Source organism: Equus przewalskii, chromosome 14 (assembly GCF_037783145.1).
Source record: "Equus przewalskii isolate Varuska chromosome 14, EquPr2, whole genome shotgun sequence".
NCBI classification, from domain to species: Eukaryota; Metazoa; Chordata; class Mammalia; order Perissodactyla; family Equidae; genus Equus; species Equus przewalskii.
In genome coordinates this window covers 73,697,994-73,711,232 of record NC_091844.1, presented here as the reverse complement: position 1 = coordinate 73,711,232, position 13,239 = coordinate 73,697,994, and the positions used below count along the sequence as shown (strand labels likewise).

At 33.1% G+C, this 13,239-nt stretch overlaps 1 protein-coding gene across 2 annotated transcripts in view; it reads left to right on the top strand.

Annotated features, from left to right (window-relative positions):
- TDRD15 (tudor domain containing 15) overlaps nt 1-13,239 on the top strand; it is a 178,977-nt gene that overhangs the window by 17,486 nt on the left and 148,252 nt on the right. For both annotated transcript variants that reach the window (XM_070573196.1, XM_070573195.1), the window contains exon 4: nt 1,485-1,539. In XM_070573196.1, coding sequence (XP_070429297.1) covers nt 1,485-1,539 — 55 coding nt within the window. The remainder of the gene's footprint in view (nt 1-1,484; nt 1,540-13,239) is intronic.

Here is a 13,239-nt window from a genome sequence, read left to right as displayed (position 1 = left end):
AGTAATTTTGTGCTAAGTTTAATTCGGAGTACATATAATAGTAAAAATGTCACCATGTTGGAAATGGCCTAGAGGTATAATACATTTATATTATCTTTCCTAGGAATTATTTTAATTATAAAAGTTCCGTCCCTTTACGTTTAGAAGATTGGCTTAACTTTTCCATAGTTTTAGCCTACTAAAACGTATCAATATGTATTCAAGGTGATTGTTTTATTTGCAGACTGTTTTCTTCAAAATAAAAATTACTAGTCTTTTTCTAGGATGTTTTTGCAGGAATTTTTTCCTTTTTTTGGTTGGTTACTTGCTCACTCATTTATTCTTGCCTGGAAGTCTTTGAATAGATCATTATGGGAACTAGAGAATGTAACAAGCCAAAGCATGAAAATGGCTAGTCACTTTGGTAACAAGGCAGTGCTTGATGCTATGTGCTACCTTCCTACAGTTTATTTAACTAGAAGACGTCTTTGAAAGAAATCTGGAATGGTGACCCAGTTTTAGAGTAGAATTTTGTCTGAGATTTTAAATTTGAGGTTAATATCTGGACATCTGAAGGGGAATTGCTGACAGGCATGCAGAATGTCCGACTGAATTTTGAAAATACAAGACTAGTAAATGATACAGATTTATGAATCACTTGCATTGGAACTAGCATGGTAGTTAAAAGTGGGCATTGTGGCCCTATTCCCTGAGTTTGAATTCCTGCTTTATCCCTTATTAATTGTGAAACTGTGGGTAAGCTTTTCTAACCTATCTGTGCCTCAGTTTCTTCATCTGTAGAATGGAGATCATAATAACTACTCCTTTTGCTGGTTGTGAGGATTAAATAAGTTAGCATGTAAAGCATTTTCACTTACTTGGTACATAGTAAATGCTCACTAACTGTTAGAAATATCCGTAATTAACCTAGTAAAGCCACTATATTTGTTGTGAAAATATTTTGTAAAACAGTAACTTAAAAAAATTCTGATGCTGCCTTGCAAGAAACTGAAATATTTAGGACAATGTATACATACATACATAATATACACATATTTGCAGTTTAATGGTTAAATTTCTATTTTGAGGATAGGATTCATGATTAAGATTTATCTAATTTTATTAATATTTAATTTTAAAAATTTATTTAATTTTTATTTTTAATTTTAGTTTTTATTTAAGATTAATCATAGTTCTAAAAAACACTAGAGTAAGTTATATATATATTTTCCAATGTGGGCATATATTACTAATTGTTTAAGAAAAGGTGTTTTTATTTGTACGATACGTATAATTATATGTATATATTATATATGTAATTTGTTTATGCCTTATTTTGTTCCTTCTTTACCTGTTATATTGTGGCTTTTAGGAATTTTACGTAAGAAGAAATTCTGTTTTTATTAGGAATTTTCAAAATAAAGTCTTGAGTAACTCTTAGTAAGATCTGTAATGCTTTGAAAATTGTATTACAACATACTCATTATTTTCTGCTTGTTTTTCAGTAGAGGGAGACGAAAGCTCAGATCGTTTGTGCATCAGTTTGGCAACAAATGATACGTAAGATACTCAGTAGTTACTGTTTTGTTTTAGGTGCTCCAGATCTATTGTAAAAGTGGTAAGCATAGGACGACTTCTAATATTAAAGCACGTTGAAGGATTCCGGATTGTTCAGATGATTGCCTCTAGGAGACAATGATTAGAATGTTAGAGAAATTTTATGTTACCAAGAATTTTGATGATTTGATTTCAGTAAGATTACTTAGGAAATGTGGTTTACTCCTGAAGTATCTTGAAAACATTTTATTTGATAAACTGTGATTTGCATGTGGTTTGACAGTCATGAGATGGTGTCATTTTACCGTTACCGTCTGACGTTTTTCGGATGTCTCTCCTGACTACAGCCTTGGTTTCAGTTGCTACTTCATAGAGTCATGATTGCAGTCATGTGTAATATAGGACAGTTAATGAGTCCATGTTTCTGGAAAATATAGCTGCTTATGGGACTGACGTTAATTAAAAGGATATAGAAGAGAGGTCAGACTTAATCCCATCCTTCCCTCTCTTTAGCTCATGCATGGTATTTTTCTTTATTTTGTAGTTATATCTATTTTAAATTTGGTTTTATATTTTTGGTTTTTTATTAGTGTGGATATTTGTGACATTCAAGGACACTACTACCTACTAGTGGGGTAGATATTTTGTTAGTGTGTTTGTCAGTGAAAATTCCTGTGATTTGGAATTTATTTTGCAAGTATACAATTATTAAGCAAATTCAGAGTATTGTTTTGGTGCAAAGATAGAACTATAAAATTATACCAGTGGACTTAAGAGTCAGTGTTAGCCAAATAGTTTTGAAGAACTAGAGATTTGGTGATTTAAAAGTATTTGGGAAAATTTAGACATTTCCTAAGCTACCTAGGGACAATCTAGTTTACCATCTGTATGTATTTTTTGAATATGCTGATATTGTTGTCATTTTTTTGAGGTTAGGAAATAATTTCTAGAAATATTGTTGTTCGTGAATATGAATGAGTTTAAATTTGGTATCGTAAAGATTATTGAAGGCAAGGAAATGTTATGTATATTTTTTACATCACAAGTTAATCTCTAGTTTGTGGTTATTTGAGAACATAGAATTTAACACTTATTCTTTGTAAACTAATTTATTTGAATAATTTTGTGTCATTTTCCCCCAAACCTTACCAGATCTTAAAGATTTTTTTCTACAGTTTATAAAGGTGCTTTTATTGGAAAAATAATTCACTTAACACCAACTTCCATGACTGTTGTGTTACTAGGTAGCTTTTGTTGTTTTGTTTTGATATCATAAAATATGGCAAAGTTAATGATGTGGTTAGTTAAAAAAACAATGAATTTGAATTTCAGAGTAAAATAAAGTAATAATATTGGTTTTTTTGGTACCAGTTTTGTCAGAAGGGGCCTCATACCACTTCAGTATTTCAGAGTTCTTTTAACTTCAGTTACATGTCTTGATGCATAGTATTTTATGTTTGGAAATGATAGAAATAGACAAACTTCAGCAATTTGTTTACAGCATTTAAATTACTAAATACTGTAGGGAATGATATTTTTACAAGTCTACATTTCACTTAGTTCCTAATTGATTTTTTTTCTGTTTGGACAGAAGTCTAATACAGAAAGCAGCGGAAAATATGATTAAAATTAGGTTTTCTTCTTTTAAGATAAATAGTGCTTAAATTAAAACTAACTTTTGTTCTTATTTTTTATTTTGAAGCTACATTACTTACTTTTTGCCCTACATTAGCTGTTTTATTACACTGTAAAATTACAAGATGGAGGATGTTAGTAATAGCATAATTTTATTCAGAGTCCTTTCAAATAAAAAACAAAAAATAGCCCTTTCATTTTAGAATTTATATTTTCTTAGGCTTAAGTTTTATTATATTTTGCAGATAAAAGAGTCAATATTAGAATAATGCTTTTTTCCACTCTACAACATTTGTATTAAGTTAGTAGCATGTGTTATTTTATAAATGTTGGCAACAGACTTGATTGAAAATTTGAGGAGCAGAGAACATTTAATTTCTTAGATTAAAATATTTCAAAGTTTAGGCTTGTTAAATTTTACATTTTAAGTGTTCGTTTCTTTCTAATTTTGCTTTATTGATATAAATTAAGGAATATTTTTCAAACTTGTAAAATGGTTTATAAAAATGGAAAAATATAACTCATTAGAAAATTATAATTATTATTTGTTTTTTAAGAATATTCACATGTACTTTTCAAGGCTATATATTGATATGAAATAAAAATACTCATCTGAAACTGTTATATAAACACAAATTATTCAGCTGTTTGTATTTTTCTGGCATGATCACTTTGATTCTAAATTCTTCTGTTGTGAAATGCTGAGTTCGTTAAATTTTAGTGTTTGATTTTTTATTTTTACTTTTTTATCTGTGTATTAATATAACTTTTTCTGGTTTTAATAAGAATATTGAACTCTAATGTCACTTAAAACTTGTTTTGTCATATTGTTGCTGAATTTGTGTACACCCAAGGGAAATTATTTTTGTTTTATATATTGAATGTTTTGAGTTAAAAATTTTTCACAATAAAATATTTTAAGTGTAATTCCCTAAAGTCTGAAAGTGTGTGTGTGTATGTATGTGCTTTATAAGGGTAATATAACGTTAAAAAAATCATACCATGTGCAGGTTATGATGAAAATTTAGTTCGCTTTAAAATTTCCTTCACTAAAGATAGTCTTTAGTCAACTTAAACACTTACTACAATTTTTATCTTATGTTTAAAAGTATTTCTACTTATTCTCAAAACGTAATTTTTAAAAAAATTTTCATCTTTTCCCTTTTAAAGAATGCTGGATTTTTAAAAATTACAAATCTATTTATTTATTGGGTCTACAGTTATATAATTTTCATCCTTTTTCAAAAGTCTCCAACATTATATTTGTTTTTTTCTATTATTGACTAGAATTTAATATTTAAATTGTATTTAAAGTGTATTTAAGATTCTAGTAGTTCCAGTTTGGCTATGATACATCTTAGGGTGAATGCTAAGTAACAATTTTAATGTATTTCCTTAGTTTTCTCATACTTTCTTATCATAAAGTGATGAGTTATTGATTTGCTTTTGTTATCATAATGCTTTTCCATAGCACAATATTTGTTTATCTTTATGTCCTTGAACATGCTGACATCTCTGAGTACCTTCTCCTTATTATGAAGTCATCATCCTTTATCATCTTGTCACATTCTCCTGTATGGTGCATTCATATTCATTCACAAATGTTTTGGAAGTCACTGTATTAGATATAGGAGATAGAAAAATGAGTAAGTCTAATTATGATTCTTAAGATATTTCCATTACAGTGGTGGAAACAAATTAATAAGAAATTATAATAAAGAATGGTATGTAATAAAGGCATATAATAAGTGTTTTAGGACCAGAGGACAGTGTGCTTAGCTTTCTGGGATTGAAGAATCACTTGAAAAAGATTTATAAAAATATGACCTGTGAGCCTGATTCTTGAAAGATATGTGGTATAGTTTACCAGGGCATTTAGGCAAACATACAAAGAAGGAAATTATAGAAAGCATGGTACAACCACGCAAAGTTGACTCATTACAAATACACTACTTTTGTCTGAAAAATATTACCTCTCTATTTATGAATAGTAGTTTCAGTAAATAATTAGCAGTTGATAGCTTTTTTGTCTCACTATTTGAAGATTTTGTTCCACTCTCTTTTTGACTTCCGCTTTTGATGCTGAGAGGTCTGCTCTCTGTTTAGTGGTTATCCTTTTTAGGGAAGTGGTCTTTTCTCTCTGGGTCCTTTACATTTTCACTTTGTATTTGGTGTTCCACACATACAACATCATTTATTAATATTAATCATTATTTATTTTTCTTTGTCCTGTTTGGGATACTTTGGCATTCCTAAATCTAACGATTGGTATCTTTTTGTGAATTCTGGAAAATTCTCAGTCGTTATATCATCTTTGAATGTGGATTCTTGTCCATTGTATTTTTCTTTTTTGCAACTGATTTGACATATGTGAGTTTTTATTGTTATTTTATGACTGTTAACATTTTCCGTGTATTAGTCTCTTGAGGTTGCATTCTGGATAGTATCTTTAAATTTGTCTTCCAAAGAAATTCCTTTCTTCAAGTAAACTCTAGCACTTGTTTATCTCTGTGGAATAACACCTTCTTGTGGTTTCTGAAGATTTCTTTTACTTTCCTCCATGTATTTAAAAAAGATATTTTCACATTTTATTAAGCATTTTAAGTACGTTATATCTGGAGGATTTTTCTGGAATCTTAGCCTTCCATGGTGCTGAAAATGGAAATTCATGGTAGATATTACTTCTAAAATTAGAGACTATTTTATACCTGTAGAGGAGTGAACCTTTTTTACTGACTTTGCATGTTTGTTACCTTTCTGTGATAACGTGGTAGACAGAATAATGGTCCCTCCCCTAAGGCTTCCATGTCCTAATTCCTGAAACCTGTGAATATGTCACCTCGCATAGCAACAGAGAATTTGAAGATAGGATTAAGTTAAGAATTTTGCAGTGGGGAGATTATCTGGCTTTTCTGGATAGACCCAAAGTAATCACAAGGGTCCTTAATAAAAGAGAGGCAGGACATTATAGTCAGAGAAGGAGATGCAGTGATGGAAATAGAGTTCAGAGTGATGCAGGATCCTGAGCCAAGGATTGCAGGATGCCTCTAGAAGCTGGAAAGGCAAAGAAATTCTCCCTAGAATTTCCAGAAGTAATGTACCCTGCTGACGCATTTTAGACTTCTGACCTCTAAAACTTAAAGATGATAAATTGTTTTGTCTTGAGCCACTAAGTTGTAATAGGATAGTTTTAATGATAGGAAACTAATACAGGTACTGTACAGAAAAATGATTATAGGTTTGTAGGTATCGACTGGCTTTCCTACAAAGTATATGTCTCCTGTACACATCAAGATTAAAGGCGGCTGTTTGGTGGTAGTATGTCCTGACTCGATTTTTCGATATGCGCTTTTTGATTCAGTGAGAGTGTGGAGAAGAGACAGAGCTCTTGTCAGAGTTCTGGAACTTGGGCTTTGAAACCCAACTATCTGAAATATAAAATTCTTATCTGAAGAGGAGGGCCTTGAATGATTTTTTTTTCCTTCTTCTGTCCCTCTCAGAACATGTGAGAGTGAATAGGTTTAAAAGAGGCAGGATCATTTTGGCCTCTGGTGACAGTCCTTTAGCCTGATTTTCCTTGTTAGAGTTGTCATAAAATTAGGTATATAAATCCTCAGTCCATGTTTTTCCTCCCTTAGTAATGCCTTTATCTAGTTATTTTCAGTGTTTTCACCTGGTAAGGAGACCATTCAAGACATAAACTAGCAACGACTGCCAGAAAGTTACCAACTGGCAAATAAATCTGCTCAATAAGAAAAGATCAACAAATTTCTGGTCCAGGTCCATTTTTGATCTTTGGTCAAGATCCAAAAATATTTCTCAGTCAGTGTCGAAAATGAGAGTCCAGGGTGGAATTGGAATTGGTGATACTGGCTGCTTGACGGTGATTCAGGTTGGCAAGGTTGGTTTAAGTCCTCGTATATCCCTGAAGAGGTAGTGCTTTGCTATGGTTTATAACAATGTCATCTTTTTTTATGAATGTCTTGTAAGTGAATGGCCTTCAGGGATAGTGGAAAAATTTTGTCTCTGTCATGGCTCAAGGTGATATGAGAGTAAATTGCCAGGAGAATCTGGTTAGTGGTCTAGCATAAAATGTAAGGAGAGCTCAACAAACTAGGAATAGAGGAAATTTCCTCAAATACAGAGCATTTATGAAAAAGTCCAAAGATAATGTCGTTTATAATGGTGAAAGACTGAATGCTTTCCTTCTAAGGTCAGGAAAAGCACAAGGATATTTGCTTTCACTACTTAATTTAACATTGTACTGGAGGTTCAGTCCCAGGCTAATTAGACAACTAAAAGAAATAAAAGGCATCCAGATTGGAAAGGAAGAAGTAAAAGTCTGTTCACAGGTGACATGATCTTATATACAAGGAAACAAAAATCAGTTCTATATACTAGCAATGAATACTCCAGTAATGAAATTAAAATCCATTTATAATAGCATCAAAAAGAATAGGAATAAATTTAACAAAAGTGTAATACTTGTACACTGAAAGTGCAAAATATTATTGAATGAAATTAAAGAGAAATAAATGGAAAATTCATCCATGTTCATGGATCAGAAAAATTTAATAAATGGAAAAGACATCCCATGTTAATGGATCAGCAAATTTAATTTTGCTAAGATAGCAGTATTCTCCAACCAGTTATACAGATTCAGTGCAATCACTACCAAAATCCCAGGTGGGTATTTTTCAGAAATTGACAAACTGTAAAATTCATGTGGAAATGCCAGGGAGCAAGAACAGCCAAACAATAAGGAAAAAGGAGAATGATGTTGGGATACTCACGCTTCCTGATATCAAGACTTAACCATAAAGCTACAGTAGTCAACAAAATGTTGTATTGCCATAAGACTAAACATATAGATCAATGGAATAGAATTGGATCTAGAAATGAACTCTTATATTTATAATTTATTAAAACAAATTTTTTTGCTTTTTTTTTTTTTGGTTTTGTGAGGAAGATTGACCCTGAGCTAACATCTGTTGCCAATTCTCCTCTTTTTTTTTCTTTTCCTCCCCAAAGCCCCAGTGTATAGTTGTATATCGTAGTTGTAGGTCATTCTAGCTCTTCTGTGTGGGATGCTGCCACAGCATGGCCTGATGGGCAGCACTAGGTCTGTGCCCAGGATCCAAACTGGTGAAGCCCAGGCTGCTGAAGCAGAGTGCATGAACTTAACCTCTCAGCCATGGGGCCAGCCCTCTGATTAATTGATTTTTGATAAGGATGCCAAGACAATTCATTGGGGAGAGAATAGTCCTTTCCACAAATCATGCTGGGATAAACTGGATATCCACATCCAAAAGAATGAAATTGGACTCCCTGCCTCACACCCTACATGCAAATATGTACATGTAAGAGCTAAAACTAAAAGACTATTAGAGAAAATATAGGTGTAAATTTTTGTGAACTTAGATTAGGCAGTGGTTTCTTAGACATGTTAAAAGCACAAGTAACAAAAGGAAGAAAATAGATAAATTGAACTTCTCAAAGTTTAATACTGTTGTGTTAAAATACACCATCAAGAAAGTGAGAAGACAACCCACAGAATGGGAGAAAAATATTTGCAAATCATATATTGGATGAGGGACTTATAACCAGAGTATATAAAGAACTTTTACAAGTCAACAATAAAAAGACAACCCAATTATAAAATGGTCGAAGGATTTGAACAGACATTTCTCCAAAGAAGATACACAGTAACCACACAAAAAGATCCTTATCATTTGTAACTATAGAAATGCAAATCAAACCCACAATGAAATGCTGTTTTATATCCAGTGAGGTGGCTAAAAGAAAAAGGACAGATGATAACAGGCATTGGCGAGGATATGGAGAAATTAAAGCTCATTCCTTGGTAGTTGGATCGTAAAATGGTACAGCTATTTTGGAAAACAGTTTGGCAGTTCCTCAAGATGTTAAACAGATTTGCTCTATGACCCAGCAATTCTACTCTTATGTATATAACCAAGAGAATTAAAAAAATACATCCATACAAAATAGTGTGCAGGAAAATTCATGGCAGCATTATTCATAATAGCCCCAATGTGGAAACAGCCCAAATATTCATGAGCTGAAGAATTAATAAACAAAATGAGTATATTCATGCAATGGAATATTTACTCAGCAATAGAGAGGAATGAAATATTGATACATGCTACAACTTGAATGAATCCTGAAAATAGTGTTAAATGAAAGAAATCAGTCAGAAAAGGACATATATTGTGTGATTATATTTATATAAAATGTCTAGGTTAGGCAAATCCATGGAGACACAGAAGGTTAACTTAGTGGTTGCCAAGGCTGAGGGGAGCTGAGAAGATAGGAAGTGACTACTACTGGGTATGGAGTTTTTCTTTGGGATGATGAAAATGTTCTGAAGTTAGATGGTTGCACAACTCTGAATATACTGAAATCCTTTACAGTATGCTTTAAAAAGGTGAATTTTATGACAACTGAATGATATTGGTAAAGCTGCTTAAAAATTACATGCATGAAGCTTATGTATAGCTTATGAAGTCAGTAAGCTATCCCTTGAGACTATTTAAAGAAGAAAAGAGAAATGTAGTGAAGAATTCTGATATCTAGTGCAGGGATTTAAAGGGAATGGAATCTCAAATCTCAAAGTAAAAAAAAAAAACAACAAAAGGAAAGAGAGACCTAGGAAGGGGAAAATAGTCTCCTTAGCCCAGAACATGTCATCATTAACTATCGGTGTGTAACACATTTTTAAACCCTTATTATTTTTAAATATAGCGTACATAAAGAAAAATGCACAAAACAAAGATATACTATTGCTGGAGGGTTTATTTCTGATTGAACACCCGTGTAAACGCTACATGATTCAAGAATAGAACATTGCCAAGACTCCAGAAGCTCTTTTCCTGTCTTCAAATATTTATGCCAGCCTTGGTGGTCTAGTGATTAAGATTCAGCACTCTCACCACTGTGACCCGGGTTGTTTGCTAGTCAGGGAACCACACCACCTGTTTTTTGGTTGTTATACTATGGCAGCTGCATGTTGCTGTGATGCTGAAAGCTCTGCCACTGGTGTTTCAAATAGCAGCAGCGTCACCTGTGGTGGACAGGTTTCAGCCAAGCTTCTAGACTAAGACAGACTAGGAAGAAGGATCTGACCACCACTTCCAAAAAAAATGGGCCATGAAAATCCTATGAATAGCAGCAAAACATTGTCTGATATAGCACCAAAAGGTGAGAGGATGGTGCAAAAATACTGGACAGAGTTCTGCTGTTCACTACACAGGGTCTCTAGGAGATGGAATCGACTGGACAGCTCCAACAACAACAAATATTTATTTATGCCCTCCTCTCCAAGGAACTATCTTGACTTTTGTGGTACTACCTTTTCTCCTCTTGTGTTTTCAAAATAGTTTTACCACCTAATCTTGCCAACAACAAAGAAATAGTTGTTTTTTTTTCTTTTAATGATTATATATGGAACTGATGGTATGCTTTTATATCTGGTTCTTTTTTGCACTATTTTTTAAGCATATGTGATATTCATCCTTTTTTTATGTGTAGTTGTGGTTTGCTTATTTTCATTTCTGAATAATATTTCATTGTATAATATCAGAATTTATTCATTCTACTCTTGATGACTTTTTTTTTCCAGTTTTCAACTATTGCAAATAATACTTGTATGAAATACTGTGTGCCATTTCATGAACATATATATGCATTTCTGTTTGGTGTGTGCTGAAATTTCTGGGCCTGTACACTAGTGTGGCTAAGGACAGGAGTAGTATGACACCCACTGGGTGGGTAATTCTCTTCACCTGGTTGCTGAGTGTATCTTCTGTGGTGGATGCCTTATGATGAGCATTAGCATGAATCACCAAGATTCACATGGCCGTTACAACTGGCCCATCCATATGCCTCTTCTCCAGATTTTCTTGTCTTCATCTTTGAGACTTGCTCCTTCTGAGCCCCAATCAACCAACCTAGCCAGTTACCACTATATGGAAGTGTGTATATATACTAACCTTAGGTTTCTTCTGTTTCTATTCAAAAAGGATGTAGGCTCTGCCCAAAGGGAGAGTTTCTTCCTACCATGGTTCTTGAAAGATGTCCCTCAATGGGGATGTGGTTTAGCTGTGGTTCGTGTTGGCTTCCAATGACATATTGAGTTGACTGTTTTATGAGTTTGGCTTGATTTTTAAAAAATTCTCTGTCAACTGGTCATAGGAAACCTTCCCATGAAGAAGACAAAGAGAGGCATGTGATTTTTGAGTGTTAAATCAACCTTGCATTCCTGTGATAAGTCCCCCTTAGGCATGTTTGTTGTGTAACCCTTTTAAGGTCTTGCTATGTTTGGTGCTCATGTTTTTTTAAGGAATTTTGTTTGTGAGGAATATTGGTCTATAGGTTTTTTTTTCTTATGATGTCTTGTCTGGATTTGGTATCAGGGTAACACAATGAGTTGGGAAATATCTCCTCTGTTGTCCAAAAAATTTTATGTGGGATTGGTTTTGTGTCTTCCTTAAAAATTTGATAGAATTCACCAGTAAAGTAATCTGGGCATGGACTTTTCTCTGTGGGAATATTGTTAATTTTATGACTTCAGTTTCTTTGCTTGTTATAGATGTGTTCAGATTTTTTATTTCTTCTGGGTCAGTTTTGGTTGTGTCATTTTAGGAATTTGTCCATTTCGCTTAAATTGGCTAATTTGTTTATGTAAAGTTACTTTTAATATCCCTTAAAATTCTTGGATTTCTTTAGTGTCAGTAATGATGTTTCTAGTTTCATTCCTTATTTTGATAATTTGCCTTTTTTTCAATTTTTTAAAACTGGTAAATGCACAAAAAATTTACCTTCTTAACCATTTTTAAGCGTACAGTTCAGTGGTATTAAGTACATTCACATTGTTGTGCAGCCATAACCACCATCCATCTCCAGAACTCTTTTTATCTTGCAAAACTGAAACTGTATACCCATTAAACACTAACTCTCCATTCCACCCTCCCTACAGTCCCTGGCAACCACCATTCAATTTTTATTTTTATGACTTTGTCTCCTCTAGGTACCTCACATGAGTGAAATCATATAGTATTTGTCCTTTTGTGACCAGCTTATTTCACTTAGCAGACTGTCGTCAAGGTTCATCAGATAACATGTGTCAGAGTTTCCTTCCTTTTTAAGGCTGAATAATCTTTGGGTCTAAAGTGAGTCTGTTGTAGACAGCCTATATTTGCATCATGTTTTCTTTTTTTTTCTGCTTTATCTCCCCAAATCTCCCCAGTTCATAGTTGTATATCTTAGTTGCAGGTCCTTCTAGTTGTGGCATGTGGGACACCGCCTCAACGTGGGCTGACGTGGGGTGCCACGTCCACGCCCAGGATCTGAACCGGTGAAACTGTGGGCTGCCGCAGTGGAGCACGCGAACTTGACCACGGGGCTGGCCCCTGCATCATGTTTTTAAATCTTTTCTTCCAGTTTCTGTATTTTTATTGGAGAGTTTAATCCATTTACGCTTAATCGCTTGTAAGAAAGAACTTCTTTCATGTTGCTATTTGTTTTCTATATGCCTTACTGCTCCCCCTGCCTTTTCCTGCATTACTTTTGTCTTCAGTTCATTTTTTTATAGTGAAAAATTTTAATTCTTATTTCTTTTTGTGTGTCTTCTATAGCTCTTTTCTCTGTAGTTACCATGGGGATTACATTAATATCCTAAAGTTACACAACTAATTTGAATTTATGCCAGCTTAACTTTAATAACACATAAAAATCCTGCTCCTATACAGCTCCATCTCCATCCTTTTTCAGTTATTGATGTCACAAAATTATATCTTTACACATTGTATGTCCAAAAACATAGACTAATAATTGTACTTTTAAGTGTTAGTCTTTAAATCATGTACAAAACAAAACGTGGATTTACAAACCAAAGTTACTATAATACTAGCTTATAAACTGTGTTGTTTTAATGCATTAGTCTTTTAAATCATGTAGAAGACAAAAAGTTACAAACCAAAGTTACAATAATACTAGCTTCTATTATTTCTCATGTATTTACTGTTACTAAGATGTTTATTTTTTTGTATG